General features: G+C 37.9%; 1 protein-coding gene across 1 annotated transcript in view; it reads left to right on the top strand.

Moving 5' to 3' along the window:
* DLGAP2 (DLG associated protein 2) overlaps positions 1-24,975 on the top strand; it is a 149,406-nt gene that overhangs the window by 42,823 nt on the left and 81,608 nt on the right. Inside the window, exon 2 of the mRNA XM_065679172.1 lies at positions 23,691-24,760. Within this exon, the coding sequence (XP_065535244.1) occupies positions 23,759-24,760 (1,002 nt within the window). The 5' untranslated portion in view covers positions 23,691-23,758. The remainder of the gene's footprint in view (positions 1-23,690; positions 24,761-24,975) is intronic.

Below are 24,975 nucleotides of genomic sequence, written 5' to 3'. Positions count from 1 at the left end.
TAAAAACATCATGCCATGACCTGATAGTAATAATGGTTGTAGATCTGACTGTGTTTTTCCAAACAGTAAAGGAAATACAGTGGGAGCATATATAGTTGTAACCAGAAAAGGTAAAGGTTACAAACCCCTTGTTTGACATTGGAAATTTCAGTAATTGTTAAGGCGAGTCTTAAAGAAATACTTTTCTTCAAAGTGCATTTGAAATTAATTTGAATACTGAAAAGGCTAATTTCATCTAAGTTTATTTTTTCTAAATGTATGCTTAATTTTCCATGCATGTGCAGAAGATAAGATAGAAAAAAGATCATTAAATATGTACACCCCTGCAGTAAGACAAAGTTTCTGTGTTTTGTCTCCACAAACCAGGAAAGTCCAGAGACACTGTTTTGTGTATTTCTAGGACAGGTGTAAGCCAATTTTTCTGAGTGTACTCCTCTTTCACTACTGGGCTTTGTCCTACACTTTGTCCTGGCATTCCTCCTCACTTTGATCTCTTTCATATAATGTTTTAATATAATTTCTTCAGGTGTTTTAATAGACTCAGTGAGCATTTTATTTCTCTGACATCACAGTTAAGCCTCTGCAGCTGCACAAAATTGTTCTAACTGTGTTCCTGACCTGCATTTTCATGCTGCCAAAGCCCAAGGTAAACTTCTTGGACCTCCTCAGGTGTCTACTGTGGAGGCAGCTACACGTCCTTCTAAGGGCTCTCATAGGAGGTGGAAGATAAATGCATGCAAAAGGCAGTTGTTGCATTTTACCTGGGGTGAGGAAAAAGGATGGATTCCAAAGAGCTGTAGGAGGGAAGAGCTAAAGGTTTTTCGGGGGTATCCAGAAGTCTTGGGCTCACAGAATAAGGGTCATTATTCACAATAATTATCTAATATATTCTTTAATATTCCCACTTTTTAATACTGAAGCGTTGGGATTCCTCTCACAGATACAGAAAAGCAATAAAAGGTAAATGGCTCATTCAGAAACTTGACAGAGTCATTCAGCTTTCAAAAATCAAGGAAGAAAGGGCTTTTTAGGAATTTCGTAGGCTATTTGAAGCTCATGATCACACAGAGCTGTGCCTGAACACAATGTGTTATCACTGGCTCACTCTTTTTGCTTGCAGTTAGGGTTGTTAATTTTGATAAGGGGAGGTAGAATTATTGAACTGAATTAGTAATTTAAATTGTAGAATGACTGAAGAGTGAATCCGCTTTAAAACTCCACTGCATTATCCAAAACCTTTTTGCATTTACTACTTGAAAAGGGGCAGGGAAAACTTGCAGATCTCTAGGGTAAATGGGATAAGGCAACTCAGAAAGGCTTCCAAGGAGCAAAACAGCCCTGGCTGGCTCAGAAAAGGCTGCTGTGGGAACCAAAACCTTTTGGGGTGATCACCACAATATTGCTAAGGCAACCTATGGTTTATGGATGATTTTCAGCTGCCAAAACTGGGATGTGGGAGTTGGTGCTGCCAAGACCAAGATGACCCCTGACAGCTTCTGTGATCCCCTGCAATATATTTCATTTTATGCTTTTTCCAAGATAGGACCTGGGGAATGCAGCCAGCTTCTTCTTCTTGATTCAATAGGCTGTATGCCTGGCTACTTTTATCTGATAGTTGAATCCTGGTTTCGCAGTCCTGCTGTCTGGAACGATGATGTATAACAGTGGACAGGCCAGATGAAAGCAAGAGACCAGGAATTCCTCTGTCCTGCTTTTCAGGGGATAGGGAGCGTGACTGTTTGGTTTTGGCAGTCTTTGTTGTAACCTGAGAGCTAAGTAAAATGCTGGGATTCTTCAATATTTATTAGCATAATATATAAGAGAAATGTGGTTGTGTTTGGAAAGCCAAACAAGTTGTCTCTCTTAGGCACTACTTAATATGAATAATGAATTCTCTGAGTTATGAAATGGTCAAATGAAAATATTAAAACAGCAGAGAACCGCATCATGCTGCTGGAAAAACCCATACTCTAAAGCTCTTTGAATTTCTGGCTGCTGTGTCTGAAAATGGCATAGCAGAGTAACAAAAATGTACAGAGAAAAGAGAGAAGGATGATGAAAGATTCAGAACAGCTTTGCTGTAATAAAATACTAAACAGACTTATTCCTCAGTTTGGAAAAGGCAGGACTGAGGCAGGAATATGGTAGATGTCTGCACAATTATAAATGATATAAGCATAGTGAATAGGGATCAATGATCCATTATTTTTCACAAGCAAAGAACTAGGGATACCTAATTAAATTATCAGGCATCCTGATAAACAAACAGAAAGGAAATTCTTTTTCAAATAAAGCATAATTAAATTGTGAGGTGCACTGGCACAGGATGCAGTAGAGGCTATCAGTATAAATGGGCTCAGAGAAGATTAGATGAATCCATAGAGGATAGATCCATTGGTGGCTATTAAAAACTATGGTCTAGATTAAACTTCTATGTCAGGAAGTCCCTTAAGCGCTGATTGTAGGAAGTTGGAAAGATATTCTAGCAGTCTACATGTTTGCCTTGTTTCCAGCAGCATCCACTTTGAGGCAGTGCTGCAGCCAGCATACCAGGATAAACAGATGTTTGCCAGATCCATTAGGAATACATTTATGTGTGTGAGAAAAAATAAGAACAAAAAAAAGAAAGGGCATGATGAAAAAAAACCAAAAGTAACTTAATTGAACAGCAACTTCCTTTTACTGTTGATACTTTTCACACAGGCCTCTTACAAAGGCAACCTCAATAACCTTTAATCTCCTACTATCATCTGCAATTTCTGCTTCAACTAGAATTTTACCAGTCATGCTGTGCTTCCATGTATTTATTGCTTACCAGAGTGCTATCAAAACAACATACAAGAATGTTCTATTGACAATATTGCTAGCTGGTCTGCATCTGTAGTAGTAAATTAAACAGTGCCAGGACAAAGGCACAACAAATAAGAATCTGGTTATTTATAATGTTGGTTAGAGAGGTCCCTGTCCCAGTTTTAAGTTTGGCCAACTAATTTTCACTGTCCCAAATAATTTGAAGGCTGGACTAGGGATTTAGCACAAGCAAAGCACCATTCTCATTAACAATTTGAAGTTAATGTAGTAGTGGAGGCAGCCTGTTCTTGGAGATATGGCTAGAGCATGCCAGTTGGTCTCATGGCCAGAGAAGACGCCTTTGCCATGCCTGATTTACAGAGATGATGTACTATTGATTGCATGTAACCTCTTGGAGATCAAAGACGAGGTTTGCACAGGTGACTTTGGCCACTTGGGGAAGGTCCAAACCAAGCCAATTAGCTGTCCTCCAGGAGGGGTGAGGGGCCACAATGGCACCCAGGAATGCAAACATTTGGTCATTTCCCTTAGGTCAGGATCAGCCGAATGACAGCTCTCAGTGATACATCATGATGTAGCAGACTGGGGACGCCTTTGGCTAGGGTCAAAAGTCACCTGCTTTAACTGGATAGCAGGCTAGTGGATTTTGAGGTGCAGCAGATCTCTCTTCTAGATCGTTAAGTATCTCTAGTCTGCAGGAGGCGATTCGGTTTCCTCAGATGGCGTAGTGATCTGGTGAGAGTCCTATATTCATACTCTGGACACATTTTATGCTCTGTAATTAAGTGACCAAATGAAGTTGCACCTGCTGTCTAATCCATACCTTTTAGGGCCTATGTTTTCTTTCATCTGTTGTCAGAGTTAATATGCCAGGTGCTATACAAGAGAGAGCTAAAAGAGCAACAGCTACCATAGGGAGCTTAGAGGCTGAAAAAAATGCACACAGGGAAAAAAAATCGGTGGGAAGTCTAGAGCAGGCCAGTAATAAATAAATTAAAATCCAATGAACTGAGAAGTTCAATATCAGTTGCAGTTCAGTCTTACTCTTATATTGTGGTGGAGAAGGCAGTTAATTGCTTGTAAGTCTTGCTGATGTGAGTCTTTTAAGGTATGTGAGCAACAACTCCACTGAGACTGGGGCCTATTTTGTGGATGGCTAGGTTATGCGGGAAATATGGTTAGGAGATAGAAACAGCATGTCTGGTTATTAAGAGCAGAATGATAGAATGATTGAATAAAAGGTGAGGGCCAACACAGAAGCATATCTTGGTGCAAGACTTCGAAGGTGAAGAAAGAGAATTTAAAACTGGTATCTCAGTCTTAGAGAGTAGATGGAGTGGTCAAGAGTGAGATGATAAAATTGAAAGATGGGTAAAGTTATTATTAAACTGAGGAAAAACAGGAATATCAGATGGTTTCTGTGTAGTCACTGTCAAAATGCTCTCTGAGACCATAGGCAGACAGGAACAGGATAGCAGAGACTGTGTGTCCATTAGCTAGTACAGAAACTTCACTTCTCTGACCCAGAACACAAGGTAACATCCTACTGACATGCAATCCGGTACCAAGTGCAGCTCAGGCACGATTCAGAATTGACCCTCAAGAGATTGGCTGTATCTCCTTTACACAAGTTTCACACAGCTGTAATCATTGTGGCCTTCAGCAGTTTCATTTTGGATTTATGTTGGACTGTAACCTCTTCTCTAGAGATGGAAAACTGAGCAGGAGAAGCTAAGGCTCCCTCTGTGCTTGTAACTCATCAGGAACACATCACACGCCCGAGCAATGGCAGCAGTCATCCCTACCACAGCTCAGGCCCTTGGCCAGATGAGGTCCAAGCCAACCAGAGCTTAGCTAGGAAACGTCTCCTTAGCAGGGTAAGCAATAGTGCAAGCTTGGGGCCATTCCTGACAGACATTCAGCTGTTGTGAGGACAAAAGCTGTGCCCTGCCAGCTCAATCTTGGGCACTGGCCCATGGCATTTCCCACTGTACGTGTCTCCTGTGCAGTGTTGCACTGGAATACATGACAGATCCATCCCATTTTTAAAAAAGAAAATGAGCTATTACATGTAAATGAAAATTTGTGCTCTCTTATTTATGCAGATCACAGCATCATTTTACTATACATTCAGCTTTCACAGAAACAGACATCTTTGCACTTCTAAGCCTATTATATTTTGTCACTATTTTGAGTCCTATTGAGCTGGAAGACTTCTCCCACTACTGTTTAGTTTCAGTTTCCAAGGCAGGTTTTTACTTTCTTTTTAGACTGGTCTATGATGTAGTAGTTTGTATGTTGAGAAGGGATTTTAACTAGTAATTGTGTTCTTTGCCTGTGGTCTGTGTGTTCTGTACATTAAAACCTTAAATTTTAAATCACCCGATTTTCATAATCTCACATTTGTTTGCAGTTCATTGCCCATTGAAACGTTCCATGCTAAGACTACCATTTCCCTCTATGCCTGCTTGTGTAGAACATTTTATCAATAGGCAAAGAGCAAGCTAAAATACTATAACTCTAGGATATAGAGGAGGTGAGTGACATAAAATTAATGCACAGATTTTGTGGCACTTGAATTTCAGCATGCATGAGAATTCGGTGATAATCTGACTGACTTCGTTACCATGAGATATGAAGGTTGCTGTTGTACTCATGAATGAAGCATATGCTTTTTATTTCTATGATCAATAATAAAAACAGTAATTTCTGGGAAAATGGTAAACTGAATAAACAGACCATGTATGTCTGCTGCAGAATTTGAAGTACAGTTTGACCTCACACAAAGATTTCTTTGTAATACTGAAGAGCTACTGAGACTTCAGATTAATTTATGCTTCATAAGTGCAGAATACAAAAATTGAATCTCTTCAGGGGCTGAAGGACCTGACAGTAGCCTTTTGAAAAGACAGTCTAAACAATGAATTAGTGATGTGAATAGGTAAAGTCATAAAATAGAAAGAAATAAGAAGTACTTATGCGTAGGAAGTAAGCTAATCACTATGAAAGAGCTACTCATATCCCTCATGCAGATTCACAAACCTAAGGGAATCACAAAGGAATTCTAAGTTCCTTTGAAAGATTTGCAATTGACTCTATTCAAAATAGAATATGGCTTTTGCAGAATGGAAATTCTAACTTTTTTTGTGCTCTCTATAGGCTCTTCTAGACAACAGACTCACTGACACTAACAAATGTATTCATGTATTCATTTATTTCTACCAGAAAGAAATGAATTCTCATCCTAATTCTATGGATAATTGCAGCAGAAAGAGATTTACAGAACTGTCCAAATTTGCACAGGAATTCTTACAGTAAAGTCAAAATCTGACTTATGAACTCTGTTTCATGACCTTTCCCTTTCATTTAGAAAAGGAAATTTATTTTCTTCTTTTTTTTTTTTTCTCAAATGCACCAAATCCATAAATGTTTAGTCTAAAAAATAGCCTAGTTTTAGCCAGAGCTTGTGAGAATAATGCCAACTTCTTAAGGGAGAAATAATGTTCCAAGTTTTATTTTATGTGGATCATTCTATTAGGGTTTCTGAATTTATATACATGATACAACTTTGGAATAAATTAATACCTTCTTTTTCAGAAATGTAAAACTACTGTTCCAATGTAAAGATTCTGTATGATGAAGTTAACAGTAAGATCTCCTACCTACTTACATTAATATGAAGGAACCTTACAAATATTTTTGTTATAACTCTCATTTGATTCCGTACTCCTGAGCACCAAATTAGAGGGCAGGCATATGAGTTACACAATATAGGCAAATCATGTGAGCAAAATCTCCATGGAAACTGCCTTATTTGTACTTTTATTTAATTAGAGTTGTCCATTGCTGCTCCAAATGAAATTTAATTTAAATTCATGCACCAGTCATTTTTAAAATTGTGTCTGACTTTTTATCCGTCACTTAATGAGCTCTCGTGTAGGCTGTATTTTAGCAGAGAGTTTATTTAACAATTGAGTTTATAAACAAGATGTTTATTTGACAGCTCAGCTTATTCAACATTCTTAATATCTGCAGGACTTATTTTCTATGCAGTATCTACCCATTGTTATCACTTGTATATTCTTAATCTCATGAATTTTCAAACCCAGGAACAATTATTTGAGAATATCTACATGAGTATATTCACCCATTTTTTTCTTACTGTGAGATAATTGGGAAAAAATCGTATGAATATGCTATCAAATAAAAAGTGCAACCAAGACAAGGAAATACACAAAATGCATATATTTGTTAAATGGAGCATTGAAACAGGCAAAACAGCATGCCTGTTGTAAACTGAATCACAAAAACCAGCTTGCCTGATACAGGGATTGAAATGCCCTTAAGGAAAGTCTGAGCTGGTTCAAACTTACAGGAATGTCTGCATGAGGATATGAGGAACATGAACTGATGTGAGTTCTTTAGAAGTCATCAATCCTTGGTCATGCACTACAGAAACATGGTCTGCAGTACCTGATATTGTCTTTCTCTAAAGAATTGGTGGTTGAACATATAGTGAGAGGCTATGGAGTACTCTGTTCTTTCACTGTTCTTTTGAGGTGTCTATGCTTGCAGCACACATAGATGGCAAGAAAGAACACAGTGGAAAGCTGTATATACTCATCTTCCACTTTTTCCACTGGAAAATATTGACAACAGGACAAAAACGTGTTTTTTTTTAATATTTAAAGATAGTTATAATGTACTTACAAGAAATAGATTACTGTGATATTTTGTATCCTACCTAATCTGTGCATTCTCAACCCAATCTTGTACCTTAAGGCAGTGTTACTGGCCTGATATCTGAGCTAGGTGCCAGGTCCAAATTAATTTGTGTGCCAGTACAACAAGAGTGCAATCCAGAGCTGACAAGTTGCAGTTCTGAAAGCAGTACAGGCATGGTAGCAAATGGCTGCACTCAGGCAATGCAGATTTCTGTGCAACTCACTGCAGTCATACAACATAGACATATCATCTGAGCATGAATATTTGTCTAGAACTGCAGAAGTTGTCTTTGGCACAAAAGTAAATATTATTGATAGGAGAGAGTCACCAGCAAAGCATTATCAGAGTTCAGAATTGCAGAATTGAAATGGTTGTGAATAAAAGGTAAAGACAGTGGCCTGAGAATCACAAGTGGTGTTATTTTCATCAGAGGTGGGAAGTGCTATAGGTACAACTAGAAGACTGACAAAAATTATTCTTCGTGTAATAAGTACATTAAGGCTAAAAGTCAGTAGAATTTAATGTGACTAAGGTAAGCTGAAAAGAACAATCTAAGAGATGTTATAAAAAAGGCATTTATGAATATTATGACACTAGTGTTTGAAAACATCTGGCAAAATCAAAAAGAAAAAAAAAAAAAAGAAAAAATAGAAGAATGCCAGAACAACTGTCAAAAAGGAATAGATACTGCAGGTAGCACCTCAACACCTTCACGGCGTCAAAACCAAACGGTAATAGCTATCACCGACTGGATTTAAAAAATACTGGAGAGTTTATAACTGGATATACAAAAATATCAGAGTTATTTAATAGCTACTTTGTTTCTGTCTTTTCAGAAGAAGAGGGTGGCGATCTGCTCAAGTCGAGCTTCAGTTTTCCAGGGACGCCAGAGGAGGAGCTAGGTACAGACACCATCTCTCAGATAACTTTACTGCTTGTCCATCCAGAGGTGGGGTGTGGAGGCAGGAGGCTGCTCTGTGGTACAGCTTTTCTCCAGCCGCAAAGCCCACAGCGTTAATGAGAGGCAGTGTTAACAAGAGTGGCCAAAAACTCTCAGTTAAATCCTTCTGGGAATTTCTTACCTGCTATGTAAGGGTAGAGAATCAAAAGCAGAAAAGCGTCAAATTTGGGTAACATCCAGGCGACTAGGAATTCAAAAGAAGGTGTTCAAGGGAATTATCAACTTTCCTTCTTCTGTCTTGTTCTTCCTGCCTTACCCTTTAAAGAACATAATAATTGCAGAGAGAGTTTTCAATGTTACCTTTTAATTTTAAAAAATAACAGAAGCAAGAAGAAGGCAGAAACTCATAGAGCCCGTGAATGAAATCTTTATACCTCTGTCTCACAAAGATAGCAGAAAAAAGACCCACTGGCTTTAGTGTAGCCAGGTTTATACCTTTTAGATTGTGCAAAATGGAGTTTCTGGTTTATGTGAAATCATCATCCATTGCATATATTGATTTATATGCAATTATTTTATGTGGTTATTTTTGCATGAGAAATATGGAAAGTAGTTTTCCATGTGTTTGCTAGTTAAAGCTCCCTTTATATTTCAAAAGTTTGTGTAACAGTTATTTTTCTCCTTTTATGCATATGCTTCTGTTAATACATCTCAACAGTTTATTTTGTGCTATTAGGATATTTTTATATTTGACAAACATATTATAAACTCTTGCCCTGACCTTATTGGTGTGTATTGATAGGAAGATTAATCATAGTTGATATTTTAAGAAAAAAAAGCCAACAAGTGGAATAAATTCAGGCAGGAAGTGTCAGGTCTACGGAATCTCTTAGAACAGGATTTTCTAAAACAAGTAGTGTTGCCACTCAGTTGCACTCAAATCAGGGAGTTCCATGAATATTCGGTGTAAAAACACCTGTATCGGATATTGTTTCTTCACTTAATGTTAAAAAACAAGTGAAAAAGAGCTAAGGGATAAGATCCAGAGATCGGACAGAAGTATGTGTTAAGGAAGAGACTGAAGAACCTTCAGGCAGTTTCTGCCTTAATTAAAATGGTGTAAGAGGGAAGATAAGGTTTAAGCATGAAGCTCCCTAAAAATCTCACAAATGAATCCTATGGAGGAGTCATGGAATAAGATGAAATTAAGCTGAAATTAAAAATTAATTAAGCCAAAAGAGGGTAACTTTTGATTAGATATTAGAAAAAAAAATCTTTACTATGAAGATGTTGAGGCACTGGCACAGGTTGTCCAGAGAAGCAGTGGGTGCCCCATCTCTGGAAGTGTTTAAGGCCAGGCTGTGTGGGGCTTTGAGCAACCTGGTTTAGTGGATGGTGTCCTTGTCTATGGCAGGGGGTTGGAAGTAGATGAGCTTTAAGGTCCCTTCTAACCCAAACCATTCCATGATTCTGTGATTGTACAAAGGAGCACATCTCTCAGCCTTCTTGGATATTTGGGGGGTTTTTTTGCCCTTCTTCCTCTTTTTACAGCACACAGGAAGGAATTCAGATGTCCCAGGATAGAATTATTCTCATTTAACTGTTGGAAAACAATTCAGATGTAGATGTCTAAACTGTACATACCTGGACTTCCTTTAGAGTCAATGAAGAGTGATAGATTTTTCTAGGACATAGCAAATTTAGCCTACTTTAGAAGCCTAATGGAGGGTGAGATGAATCATGCCCTAGAAGTATGTCAAAATTCTTCTCCGTCCCATTTGGTTGAGAAAGAACTGCAGAATTTTGGAAGCCAGAGTAAATGATGTACAAGTCAACAGCATTAAATGTCAGGTGCCTACAGGAGTAAGTACTCTCATATGAAACAGGCAATCAAAGATACGTGCTAAACTGATCAATCATCCAGCATCCTGATTAGGAAGATGACTGGGGATAAGTCAACAGAAATGAGGAACAAGAAAGTATAAAACAAGAATAAAATTGCAACCAGGCTACCAAGAAACTAAACTGCTTTCAAAAACTTCAGCTATTTATGGCCAGAGAACTGAAAAAAAAAAAAATGCATGCCAAAAGCAAGGAAAGATCTGTCCTTGCTCCTGAATTTTGGGTCCCTATTGGAGTCCTCTGAAACTAAATAACAAAGATTGCTTTGTAATGAATGGGGAGAAGTGCATGGCTTTATTATCCTCAGAAGGAAATCCTGTCCTCCTGACTTAGCTGTCAAACTGTAGATGGCCAAAATAGGTGGACTGGATGCCATTAGTAATGTAAAAAACAAATGATGTCCCATTTTCTCTTAGAGAGATTCACTTTAAAACAAGGAGGAGCATACTATGGAAGATGGAAATTGGGAAAATTTTGTAAAAGTTTTGGGATAATCAGTTAATTTCAGTGTAGGCAAGCTCTGCAGTTACAACTGTGCTAGTGATGAACACCTCTACAAACAGCTGGGACACATCTGTCTGTGCTCCAGTGTTGTGCTCTGTTACTTGAAGATTTGAGTTCAAATCCATGAACTGAACATAACACTAGGGAAAAAGCTATGAGCTATTAGACTTTTCTCAGTCTCCATTTCTTCTTGCTATTGCACGTGTATAAAGTGAAATATTCGATGGAGAGAAGTCTGAATGTGGATGGATACTCTAATGACTGGGCTATTGGGCGCACTCTATATATGTATACCTCAATGACTATGTAATTACTTTGTATTAACATCCTCAGGCTGAAGGACTGCTTAGAGACATGCATTCCTGAAAAAAAAGAAAAACACACAGAAAGGGCTTTCCTTGAGCAAAAGTAATTGCCCCAAGTCAAGGCAGAGAAGAGAAGATATTCTTTAAGGTAGCTCTAACTGCAGGGCCATTCATTATTCTAGACTCGCTGTCCCAAGGAGCTTCAAGTTACTATCTGGTACTGAAAAATCTCTGCCTCCAGGCCCTTATTTGTAAAATGGGTTTAATATTTCCTAGTGAGCTTTCAGGGCTTTAGTGGGGATTAATTAATGTTTGCACAGCATCTCACCAGAGTGAAAATGCTGAATAGTCACTAAATAATGTTATTAACACAATGATCCACTGCCTTAATTGGGAAAAGGTATCAAGGGGTGGGACTGATCTCAACTCTTTTACGTTATTGATTCTATAAAAGACTATTCATTAGTTAGAACAGGCAGAAATACAATGGATTTCTTCAAAAGAAAGCTTACCCAGGCATTCATAGTCTGCTCTTAATATATTTCATAGCTTTTCAATGACCATTTATTTGTTAACAGAGTCCAGGGTGATAAGTATTGTCATGGTTACAAGATTCACACTCACACCAAAAGTTCCTATTCTTTCATTAGGAATATCTCAAATAAGCAACCTGATAAAGGTAGGAGGGCATGGTGGTAGGAGCAGGAGATCTGACATGCATGACTCGAGCAGCTCACCCTAAGTCTCATGGAAACTGGAATTCTTCGAATTTCAAGCTTTCTTCCAGCTGGTGTTATAAAATATGAATAATGACTGTGTATTAGAAAGTAAATGTTATGAAACTACTCTTTTTTATGCAAGCTGGAAACTTCTGACTAATTTACTTTAAATATATATAGGGTAAATCAGCAATTTGCTTTGGGTGTCAAAAACAAATAGTGCAATCTTAACAAGAAATATATGGGAAAAGTGCCATGTTCAAATGGCATTCAGATAGTAAAACTTGTGAACAGGGAAGATGGGATGAACTTCTCTTTAAATATAGATTTTAATAGGTAGTACATGCACAGAGTAAAAAGGGAAAAATAATTTAAAATTAAACTTCTTTTTATAGGTATGAAAACATTTATTTTACACACGTTTAACACTTGCAGCTTCTAATGTTGCAAAGAGAATTGCACTAAAGGCTTTTTGTTTCAGTAAATTACTGCTTTCTTTTCAGGAAAGGATATTGAGCTGCTGTTACAAAAAAGGTTAAAATCTATAAAGCAGGTTGCAGTTACTAATAGTGCTTTTAACCTGCCCCAGTTGCAAAGTAAACTGTAAGAGTGTTTAAGGGCAAGTTACAAAATGTATTTTTATTTCACAGTTGATGCAGTCGTGCTTTTGATTAATTGGTACAGTTCAAGTGTCAGGCAGTAACTTATGGTTATTCAATCACTGCTGATTACATGATCATGCCTTTATGACCATATGTGTTTAAAGGAAGAAAGGATGTAGTCATTCTTGAAATAAAAAATAAATAAAGGCCTGACTTTCCCAACTTTCTGTTTGTCATCCAGCCCTCCTCAGTGCAGTCAGTGTCTGAACACTTTGCATTTTTCATGGGATTTAGCTTCATATAACAGGCACAACATGAAATTTTCCTAAGGGCAGACAAGGCATTGGCAGTGGATGCTTAACTCTCCCCTGTGCCAGATCACCCTAGAGCATCCAGGGATGGTTAAACAGCTGTAGACTTTGACTGAAGCTGGTGGGACTTCAGGCACACACAGGGCTTAGTCACTGAATGAACTGCTGCAGTGACACTTATCCCTGTAATTAGCAGGCACAGTAACAAACACTTTATTTGAAATTCTTGGATGGGCATTATCCCACAGACTGTTTCCCTGCTTTCTGACCCAAACTCTTGGCAATACAGTTACTTTTATTCTTGTAATATGGGGAACTGAGGTAAGGAGTCTACAAGAGAGATCCACAAAGCTTTAAGCCAGTGAGACAAGATCAGGGCTCTCTGTGGCCACTGTCATCACTTCCCACGGCCTCATCCTGGACCATACAAAAAAAAATAAATAAATCATGGCTAGACAGGAAATCTTGACTGCTGATTTCCTAAATTAATCCTCTAACCAGAGGGTTATCTGTCTGCCATATAAGAAGAATATGTAGACAGGTGGTTTGGTATGGAGATACAAGTCTTTTAAACTTAAAGGAGTTTTTAAATATGTGATGCCCCAAAATGTCACTGTTGCTTATTGTGACTAGACAGAGATATAGATGAAAAAATAGTCCTTTTTTGTTAATTCTGTCATACCTCTAAATAATTCCACTCCACATCCTTCCTTTTCCTGTACCCAGAAACTAGTAGAAGTAGTGTAGAAGTTTACTGATGTGATGATTAAGACCACAGAAAATGTTAATGAAATAATGGGGAATGTTTTTTGGAAAATAAATTTTTAAATTTAAATTTCTTTTAGTTGTGCTTGAGAGCTTATAATTCACAGTTATAGAACTAAAGAATATACTATGGCCTAAGCATCGCATAAAATCATACTACCTATCCTGCATTTTAATTATAGGTTGTTGGCCATAAATGCTTGCTAATAATCTGCAGACCAGAAGCTATTTCTAAAAGTTAAAAACCTCTTTATGTCAGATAACTCTGCAAAAATCCCATTAGGCCCAAGGTCAGTTCAGAAACAGGAGAATATATTTGTAAGGATGAAAGATTAAACAAATAGTTTATTTGTAATGAATTATTCATCCATTTCTACTGCAGAATACACCAAGAGGGTTAAGAATTTGTTACTGTTTTTGTTTCTGTTCTAAACAATATGTGCATTATGACAGGGCTGAGGAGGCAAGTTCTGTTGCAAAGGAAATATGTTTTTCCAAACTAGGAAGCTTTATTCCATTGTTAGATCATATCTGGACTACTAATTCCAGTGTCTGCACTGCAACCAACGAAAGACCTTTAACAAAAAGTGAAAAATAGCTTCGGTAAAGTTTCACATATGGGATATAGGATGTTAGCAAAGGAGGGACATTTCTCTCTCTCTCTAATGCCCTAGTGACCTCTGTAACACTGGATGCATATTTTACCCATAGTATATACTTCCCCGTAGAGTGTGCAGCAGTTGCAGTGGAGATGAGAGACTGACTCATCTGACTGCTTTGCTGTGCCTGCCTTCTTCATCAACTGTCTTCACTGTATGGTCTCCTTTCAAAAGGATAAAACGTTCAGCCTTTTAAATGTATTCCCATGATGGGCATCTTAAATGGCGTGGCCTGCATTTACCAAGAAAAAACATTGCTATGCTCTACCTTCTTATTCTGTATAGGCTGCTTAGGCTGCATGCAGAGCAGGACAATTTGTACTGGCACAACGAGGGTAGTTGGGAGTACTTCCAGCATGGAGGTACATGACCATGGCTGTCTCCCACAGTGATGGCCACGCAGGTCACTGACTCAGTTTGTCGTCCTAAGGGAATTTGCACTAGTGTAACTAGTGCAGCAGGGTAAATACCAAGAAATAATGCAAATACAGCCCAGTCTTTTAATGGTGAGTTCAGTTGTCAACTTTCGCCAAATTTCTTATGCAATTCTGTTTGTTTTTTCCATCTTTTTATAAAGTTATTTCTCTTTATAAATAATCAGACAGCAGCATATCTTGTCTCAAAGTAGCCAAGGGTATGGGTACTTATACCACCACTTTGTCCCAGGAGCAGAGCTCGCAGTTTGAAGTCACTGCCACATGGAAAGACTGGGTGTTATTAGTTGCGGGAAAAGGTGATTAATATTTGCAATGTTTCTCACAGACCCAAAACAGAGCTCAGCCAGGCAGAAAAGAGACAGCACCCTGATTTGAAAAATTCCCAGTCTGAGGGTTATGGAAAGAGGGAGATTTTCTGCCTGTTACTATGACAACAGGTTTAAAAGGAAACTTGTCATCAGGCTATTTCTTCCTGCACCCCATAGGAAAACCAGGATGAGACCTCCTCCATCTCAGTGGGTTGAGCCGAGCAGAAAAGTTCACAATACAGTGACAAAACAGCAAGAGGCAGCACCAAGGGGGTACAGCTGAGCAGATAATGATGATCTCCAAAAAGGAAAAGAAGTAATTGGTTTGGGTCAGACCAAGGCTGAAAATCTAAAATTTTTGGTGAATGAAAAGGCAGCAAAAAACTGATGCTGAAGCAAACAGAAAATCAAATGATTTTCTTCAGTTCTGACAATTGAAAGCTGTATTGAATGTTTTTTTATTTTTTTAAAGGGCATTTTGAAATAGAAAGGTGTTTTAGATTGACAATAGTGGCAATAATCAATGCTTTTGAGAATTAATGCTTAGGGTATTTCTTTCCCAGAAGAGCACTCTGCAAAATAAGCAAAATCTTTAAAATATATTGAGGCTTTAAAGAAATAATAAAAGGCAATTTAGAAGAAATGTATGATAGGTACTTTTTCTTGGATATAAAAACATTAGTTCTTGCAGTCCTCTCAGAATTACAGAGGATGGTGAACTTCGTCCGTGGTGTAGCATCATAAATAAAAGAGAAATTCAGAGGAATTACAGAAACACTAAGCAAAAAATACCCCAAAATCATTCAAGGTAGAAGTTCATAAATATCATCATAATTTTGTTTGTTTGATTTTCAATTAAGAAATAATGATTAGAAAAGAAACCCCAGAGATTTGGTAGTTCCATTTATGTGAATGTCTGGTCCATGTGGTTTGGATCCTTGGGCTTAAATCTTGGCCATTGCGCTATCAATGGCAGTATTTCAGCAGAACTGATTTCATCCTTCCATGCCACTGACTTAGGGAGCCTTCTAGGCTTCTAACACATTTATTCCAGTTGTGCATGAATAGTGCTTTCTGTAAAATACAGCCCTGACTAGAGGTGATCCTCCTCAAATGACACCAGGATTCATTGGTAAACTAACAAAGAACTTTTCTCAGCAAATATTTAGAACTAACCCCAACCCCAGTGAAGTTAATGGGAGATCTGACACTGTTATCAATGTGACAAGGATTTCCCTTTTACTTCAAGTCATATAGATTCCTGTGTATATCTTTAGGATGTACTACCTATTAATTTGGCTTTCTTTAATTACTGAGAAAATTGTTTGTTTTAATGACATCAATGAAAACTGATTGTCTCCCATATTTGACCTAGTAACTGCAAGGAGCAACATTTTCTCCTTCAGGAAAAGAAGACCATAAAGCCAGGCACAGTAAGGAACAAAAGAAGTTTAATGGTGCTGAGCTAGCTTTTCTTCTCTGCATTTGGAAGCATTATAACCAATTTTCTTATAAGCAATTTTTTAATAATATTCACATAGTGAAGCCCTGGTTGACTCCATATAGCTGTATTTCTGCAGAAGAAAGCTTTTGTGCTAGTCAGTTTAGGTCAGTCTTATCCTTAAACTTTCTTTTTTTTTTTTTTTTTTTTCAAAAACTTTGCATATCATACATACTCTGTGAAAAAATTTTAGTCATAAATCATTTAATGGACTTACCTCTGGGACAGCACTGTTGACAAGGTGTATAGTAGCAATGTACTTCAAACTTGAAAAGCAGTGTGAAGGTCTGTGTGCCACATAGCAATCAATACTAGGACAGCATACACTTCAAGCCAATGGAAATTTTTCACGATCCTGAGGACTCCCTGCATCCCTCCACTTAATCCCTGGAACTTCTTGCAAATCCCATATTATCTCTCATAGGTTTCTGTCCTGTCCTTAGTTACAACATGGGAACAAAACTGTGCCTTTCATGCCCCCCATACAGTTCAAGTGCTTTTCTTCCACCTGTAAGAAGTTTCCACGTTTCCCGTTTACCACATAGGGCAGGCTCTGTTTTCCATGCCAGGCAGTCAGTGCTGTAACCCTGCTTGAACATGTCACTGGTCACAGCTTTCCACAGTGATCACAGTTCTGTATGCTTTTCTTCCTCCCAGTATATTTGTACTATGTGTCCTATGAAATTCAGTGCTCCCATCTCCTACCATATCACCTCAAAGATCCCATTGTCATTGATCCGCAGTTGTTCTGCACTCATTTGACTATTTTCCCTTTTAGCTGATCATTCTTATTTACCTTAGAAATAAATCCCTTGGGATGTTGGATTGTCAGTCTACTAATCTGTATTTGAAAGACGGATGGAGAAAAAGTCAGAGTTGGTGTGCTGAACAATATGATTAAGTGCCATCAAATATTTGCGGACATCTGCATCAGTGCTCCAAACCCTGACTGTGTGGAATGAATGGCAGCCCTTCACGTGCTACTTACTTCTCCCTTTGGGTTTTCTGGCTTTGCTCTGAATTGGTGTGTTCTGGTCACTGATGCTTTTTTAGGAATATAATTTGTATGTCCATTTTTATCTAGCATGGGAGTTATAAAACCATCTTACCCTTAGTCATTATTCATCATGTGGTAACACTGAATTATCTTGGGCTGTCAAATCATTTTCCATGCTTTAGCATTAGACATGTGGCTCAGATCACCTAAATTTATGTAATTATGATGTATTTTTCTGCCTCAGAACTCATCGTCCACAGCTTTCATTGTAGTCAGGAGAGATAAATATGTAGATGAAGGGTGCTATTCATCTGACATCTTTTAGGTGTGTACTTCATGCCAGTTTCTCACACTCCAAAATAAAACTACATCCAGACAACATGTTTGCAACAATCTTTGGCCCATATTATTCTTGAAACCATATCTATGTGTTGAAGAGTTCCATTTACATAGTATGAAACTATGATGGCAACAGTTTAACTGTATGAATTGATCACATCCTGTTGCTCTGTTTAATCTACTAGTATAAACACAGCCATAGGTGCCTACCACAAGGTCCGCTCAGGATCCTGAATAGAGAAGTATTTCATTTTCAAGCTCAAGTGTCAGAATAAGACCAGAATCGACGTGCAGCCCATGGCTAGCATTTGACAACCTTGGGCATTTTGGAGTTTGGCTTTAGGTCCTCCTGCCTACTTCTCTCCTTTGGCTGTGCAGGGAGACTGGGTGTATAAAGTACCCTTGTTGCAATAGTCCTGAGAGAGCAAGTATTACCTGGTTTGGGGGGAATATTTCCCCTCTGTGTTCAGTATTGCAAGAAAGCAGCCTGAGATGTTAGAGAGGAATTCACAGATAGGTGAATGCACTGCATGCAGCGCAAATGCATCAACTCAGTGTAATGGAAAATACAAGTCATCTTCTAAAGATGGAGGTTAAAGTCAGGTAGTCACCCTATTCATAATTTTATGTAAATGTTATACAAGGTGCTGTGCTACATAAATAGGTTGGAAATCTCAGGAGATGAGAATAACAGCTCAAGGCATTTCCAGAATTTCTTCCTTGCACTTGTCACATTAGTCACTCCTCTTAATCTCTGGGAGTATTCTTTTTCAAGGTTAGACTGAAACAGAGGAAAATACTATAGCAAGTTAATGAGAAAACAGTGATCATCTAATGCTACTTACCAGTCTTTGGGCACACAATTAATTTAATACTTAAAAGGTACTTGCTTGATTGATATATTTGTTTTTACACTGTTTAATATCTGTACTGGTTATAGGTTATACTGGGTTTTTTTTTCATAGTGTGTTTCAGCACTAGTTGAACTGTGTGAAACAGAACAAGGCAGCAGTCCTGTTTTCTATACCACATCTTTTTGAAAGCTAGATTAGGTATCTCTTTTCAGCAATGCATTTTACTGGTTGCACTAATAGAAAAGAGCTATTTATTTTCCAATGAAAAGAAACATCCACAGATGTTTCAGATAGGTAAGCAGTTTACCAATGGGCTTATAAGGTTAAAGCAATTTAAGTTAATATTTCAGTAGAAAAAGAAGTGCTTTGCAATAAATAAATAAACAAACAAACAAATAAAAGCAAAAATCAGGCGCCATTTAGTAGTTCCAGGAATTATTATCATGCTCTGAAAGCTTGCTTTCAATACATAACACACAATAAGACTTGTACAAAAAGATTGCTGGAGATATGCACTTCTTTTGAATGTCAGAGAGGCTTCAAGTGGTTTTACAGATTTTCTTTAGCAGTGTGGTGGGTTGACCCTGGCTGGATGCCAGGTGCCCACCAAAGCCCACTTTCCCTTCTTCCTGAGCTCAGCTTTACTTCTGAACACTTTACCTTCTTTCCACCAGTGGTCCAGGGGGACGGGGAATGGGAGTTGTGGTCAGTTCATCACACGTTGTCTCTGAAGTTCCTTCCTCCTCACACTCTTCCCCTGTTCCAGCATGAGTTCCCTCCCATGGGAGACAGTCCTTCACAAACTAAGAAAAATTGTGACCAGTCCCTTAAGACAGGCAAATGGACATTCGCTTGGAGTAAGAGAACAACTCTTCTAGCATCAGAAAGTCCAGAAGTTAAAATGGGGGGAAAAAGCAGGAAAGGACATGGCATAACAGGAAAAGAGTTTAAACAGACAGGAAGGGATCCCATCTGTCAAGATTAAGCGTTGACATATCTGTACGGTAGCTTCTGAAAACAAGAGGTTTAAGGGATTATTAGGATTTTGGAATTACTGGATTCTCTCTGATGTAACATCCGACGTCTTGATCTAGGTCCCCCCACAGTCTTCATGTATTATCTGGCTTACCACTGTACTATCTCACTATCCAAGTCAATGGAAAGATTCCATTTTTCTTTGAAGAAACTTTAAAAAAGCCATTCCTGTGCTCACATATAATCCTTTTTTTTTTTTTTTTCTGTTCCTATTTTTTTGTCTGCTTTGGGTTACATTTATTTGTTCTTCTGCCTCTCTCCAGTTCTTTGGTTCTGATGGTGGCACTTTCTTTAAGGGACTAGACAATATTGTCAATTACTTCTTTTTTAGTGATCACTCTAAGAAAGCTTAGGAACTGCTGGGGAAAAAAAAAAACCACAAAAAAAACCCAAAAAAGCAACAAACAAACAAAAAACCCACAACAAACACCACTCCCAAAAAGCTTACACTTTCTTCTAGATATCATTAAAGGCTGTTTATGATTATGGTAGTCCTGGGGTAACGGTTGGACTTGATGATCTTAAAGGTCTTTTCCAACCTATTTGATTCTATGATTTTATGATCTTCAAGCCATAGACTAAAATTCCAGTCCAATCTGCCATTATTGGGTTAATCTGGCATTATTATACCAAAATCTTATTCTTAAAGGATTGAGAAAAAAACATTATTACTGTAGCTCTATGAATTTTTATGAATCATCTGAGCTGCAGTCATTGACCATAGACACACTTTTGCCCCCTTGCAAATGCTAGAAAAGCATGTTAGCTTAATTGAATTTTAAGCTAGCCCATTTTTCTTTGTGTTTCTGGCAGGCTAAGAGCTAGCACATGGTCAATTACGCTGGTCTGGTACCATACCGTAATTCATTCAGCCAAAGTTCAACTGTTTCTTTGAGCCCTGAAACAGGCCCCCCGAAGAAAGTTAACCAAATAGTACAAAGCACAGGTGCCTTGGTAAATTTATATATTATAATGCAAAATTTTGAAGATTTTCAGGGGGTTTGTAAGAAGAAGTGGTGGGCATAGGACTAGCCTGGGACATAGAATAGGTTTGATATCCCAAGCAGAGCCCAAACCTAATGCGAGTGATGAATTTAATGATTCACATGTAAGCAATTTGGGACTTTATCTAGTATCACTTATTCTCTGTGGCAGATTTAAGAGGGAGAAATTGCTTTCGGAAAATGCCCCCTTCTTAATTCAGTTTTTAATTATTTTGATTATGCTTATTAAATGACTACGGCAGTTTCTAGCTACTGTGTTTTAAACCAAAAAAAAATCAGGCATTCCACGAGGCACATAAAATGCTATAAGGCTGTGAAAGCAACATTCAGAAAATTATTTTTCTGTAGTTGCACTGAGCTAGCATCACAGGGAGTCATGAGGGATGGAAAAGCTGTTGTTAGATTATCCATTGCAGTCCAATCAAATCATGATGTCTCACATTCCTAGGGATGTAACAGAATGAAAATGTTTAAAGCCTTCTGGGCTGTGTTTGATGCTGTGTGAAGCCTGCAGAAGGGACTAGCAGTTCCATGCAAGAGAACTCATTTAAATGAGTTTCTTATTCCTGTGTGATTCTTTCTTTTGTTCTGGATCTCTGCTGTGCTGCCATGCTCTTCTTTTGTCTTTTTTTTTTTTTTTTTTTTTTTAAATGCATTGGCAGGATGTAGTATGAGAGTTCCTTCATTCATAGATATGCAAGATACTGACGAAAAGGCCTGGGGTTGACTCTCATTGTGCTGTCAGTTTGACGGAAAAGGCCCCTTCCACCTCCCTCTGGCTCATTCCACTATGAAAATGAAAATCAGCAAATCCACAAGCACTTTGGAAAATGTTGCCTGTATTCAGTTTCCTTTTCTGTAAAAGGAGAATAGTGCCTTCCACATCTCCTGGGATTGTAAGAACTGATGCAGTAATCTCCATCACATGCTTTGGGTACTCTTTATGGGAAGCACAGACGAAGTTCAACATATGGACCGTTATTAGTCCCCTGATAATGCTTGGTAATATGCTGAGATAAGTACCATTAATTACAGTGCTACTTATGTGGCTGAATCCCAATGCACTGTTATAATTTACTACCTTATCTATATATAGCTATACTTTTAATTGGATAATCAAAATTATGTTATTTCAGAGAAGCAGTTTATTTCCTTTTTGTAACTACATTTATGCAGGTTATTATAATCCAAGTAGTACAACAGACTGAGTAATCAATACTTATTTTTATTTTAATGTGAAAGTAGCCAAGAATTAAGTTAACGAAACTGGTATTAAAAAAAAAAACAAAACACCAAAACAAACCAGAAGCAAAAAAGGAGATACGTACCCACACATCAGTTTCACACCATGATAAAACTGGAGGTTGGATTTGGACCTTTAAATCCATTTTTGGCTTTTGTGTGGCAGAATTGTGCCTAGGATAAAGAATACTTTATTTATTAGTTTAATACTACATTCATTTTAAAGCATCATGTGGAGTTCTGTTGAAATTAGGATGCAATAAAATTATCTAAGCATCTTCCACCATAGGAAATTTAAAGCATTTAGGTTATAAGATTGCTGATGCTAAAGACTTGCAAGAAATTGCATTCTGTACTGAAGGTATCATGACATAAAACTTATTATTTGAATAAAACTAAAGAAATATGGGTATTGATTTGTTTCATGACCAACTCCATTGAGTTTTTACCAGCAGTAGGAATATGATTTAGGGGAGTTTTGTCATATATTTAGAAAACCCTCAAAGTGCTTTTGGCTATTGTGTTATCCCTGCAGGCTGGTCTCCAGTGTCCAGTTATGTTGTTATATATAACAAGTACATATGCTCTGGCTTCAATTCTAGTTGAAGCCTTCAACTTCCTCGTATCGAGCACCTGTGCAGGATTATTTAGATTCTTTAGAGCAAGTTTGCAGAAAAACTCTGCTAAGTACGTTGTATAAACACACATCTGTCTGATCCTCTAAAAGATTGTCTTGCATCCTATTTCTTTGTCTGCTTCTGAAATGTTGCTTAAATAAGCTGAAATTGAAGAAGTAAAGTGAATACAAAAATCAAATTGAAGCATTTCTGGTTTTTTTAATTCTGTTTGTAGCATTTGACAGCTGCAAGAAATTGTATGACAGAGAAAAAAATCAAAGGCTTTGCTTACAAGCTACTCTTATTTAGTAATCATGCTTGTTTAATAACCACAACTCCATAGGAACAAATAACTGAGTATATAAAAACCTGTAGCTTGTACCTAAAGGTGGGGGGTTTATATCATGAATATTAAATAAATATTTTGTAGTTTGGCTATAAAGAAGAAAACTGCCTAATAAAGACCTTAAATATATGGTATTATTGCTACTGGACTAAGAATAAATGATGTTCAATACTTCTGGACTAAGGATAAATGATGTTCAAATAGTATGAAATACTTATTCGTGTTTAGTGATATAAAAATAAAACTTCATTTCAGCATGTTCATATTCTTTTTCTCTTTGCTTTTTATTATTTGTGCTTATGAACAGTGAACTTGGGATCCTAAAGCTGAGATTCATTTAAGAAAATGAAATTCAGTTTGTGGTACGAAAATGGCTCCATGGAGAAAGGATACACTTAGGTTAAGATACCCAGCTTAGAAACCACAGAAATAGAAACTAGATCTACGTAACTTAAATGACTAACCACAAAGCTTGACATATGAATTACAAATATCAAATAATAAACAGAATACTTGAGTGTATCCATTAAATCTATTTGAGTACATTTTCATAATGAATAGCTTCATAAAATGTAGCACTCCTAGCAGACAATTTTGCAAACAGGAAGGAGGCTGCATTCACCCCATAATTTGCTTGTAGTGAGCAATTTTAACCAGTTTTACAATGGTGAACGCAATTCCATGAATGGTCAAACTTTCCATCAAGCACATAGAGAAAAAATTATTAGTTTTGCAATATTCTTGCATTTTGCAAGTTAATCTTTTAATCAGACACATAACGTAGGTTTTTTGTGTTCTTCTGACAGACCAGCAGTACTCATGGTCACCTTCTCAGCACTTCAATGAAGAAAGATACTCTCCTGCTTCGAGGAATATGAAAGGATTATCTGGCAGTCGCAACCAACCACAGTTATGTTCAGCTCATACCTGTGGCTTAGCATCCCCTGAAGATTGTGAACACACCCACGACCATATTCACCATGGGCAGGAGCCAAGGCAATCGTATCTTCTCAGCCCCACAGAGAGTTGCCCGATGGACCACCATCGTTGCTCGCCACGCAGCTCCATTCATTCTGAATGCATGATGATGCCCATGGTAATGGGCGATCACATGTCAAGTAGCACTTTTCCCAGAATGCACTACAGCTCACATTACGACTCCAGAGACGACTGCGCCATGTCTCACGGTAACCCTAAGATTAACCGTATTCCTGCAAACCTTTTGGACCAATTTGAGAAACAGCTTCCTCTTCACCGGGATGGGTTTCACACTTTACAGTACCAGAGGACCTCAACAGCTGCGGAACAACGCAGTGAGAGCCCGGGAAGAATACGCCATCTTGTTCATTCAGTCCAGAAACTTTTTACTAAATCTCATTCTCTGGAAGGATCATCCAAGGGCAACGTTAATGGAACAAAGGGAGACAGTCGAGGGGATGACCATCACCATGGGCACCATTCCAAGCACAGCAAAAGGAGTAAAAGTAAGGAGCGAAAACCAGAAAGCAAGCATAAATCTGGAATGAGCAGCTGGTGGAGCTCTGATGATAATTTGGACAGCGATAGCACTTACCGTACCCCTAGTGTGGTAAATAGGCACCATGCAGATCATATATCCCATTGCTATCCTGAGGCACTCCAGGGGCATTTCGGGGATCTCTCATTGAAGACTTCCAAAAGTAACAATGATGTGAAGTGTTCAGCTTGTGAAGGGCTAGCTATGACCCCTGATGGTAAATATATGAAAAGGAGTTCTTGGTCCACGCTTACAGTAAGTCAGGCTAAAGAAGCGTATCGCAAATCATCACTGAACTTAGATAAGCCTCTGGTTCATCAGGAAATCAAACCTTCCTTGAGGCCATGCCATTACCTTCAGGTAAGAGGAAGATTTTTTTAAGATTTGTAATGAAAAAGGATCACAGTTTATGCCATAATTATAAAAAAAAAAAAATACAAGGATAATCTGTGTATCTCTCAAAGAGTATCTCTATGGCTCACCTAGTGCAGATATTCCATGAAAGTGAGAAAAATAACTTTTGTCTTTGTTTATACAGCACAGATTAAAAACTATAAAACTGTTGTGATATAAAT

This window comes from Lathamus discolor, chromosome 5 (assembly GCF_037157495.1).
Source record: "Lathamus discolor isolate bLatDis1 chromosome 5, bLatDis1.hap1, whole genome shotgun sequence".
Classification (NCBI taxonomy): domain Eukaryota; kingdom Metazoa; phylum Chordata; class Aves; order Psittaciformes; family Psittacidae; genus Lathamus; species Lathamus discolor.
Note: the sequence above shows the minus strand (reverse complement) of the source record. Positions and strands in the feature narration are given on the sequence as shown.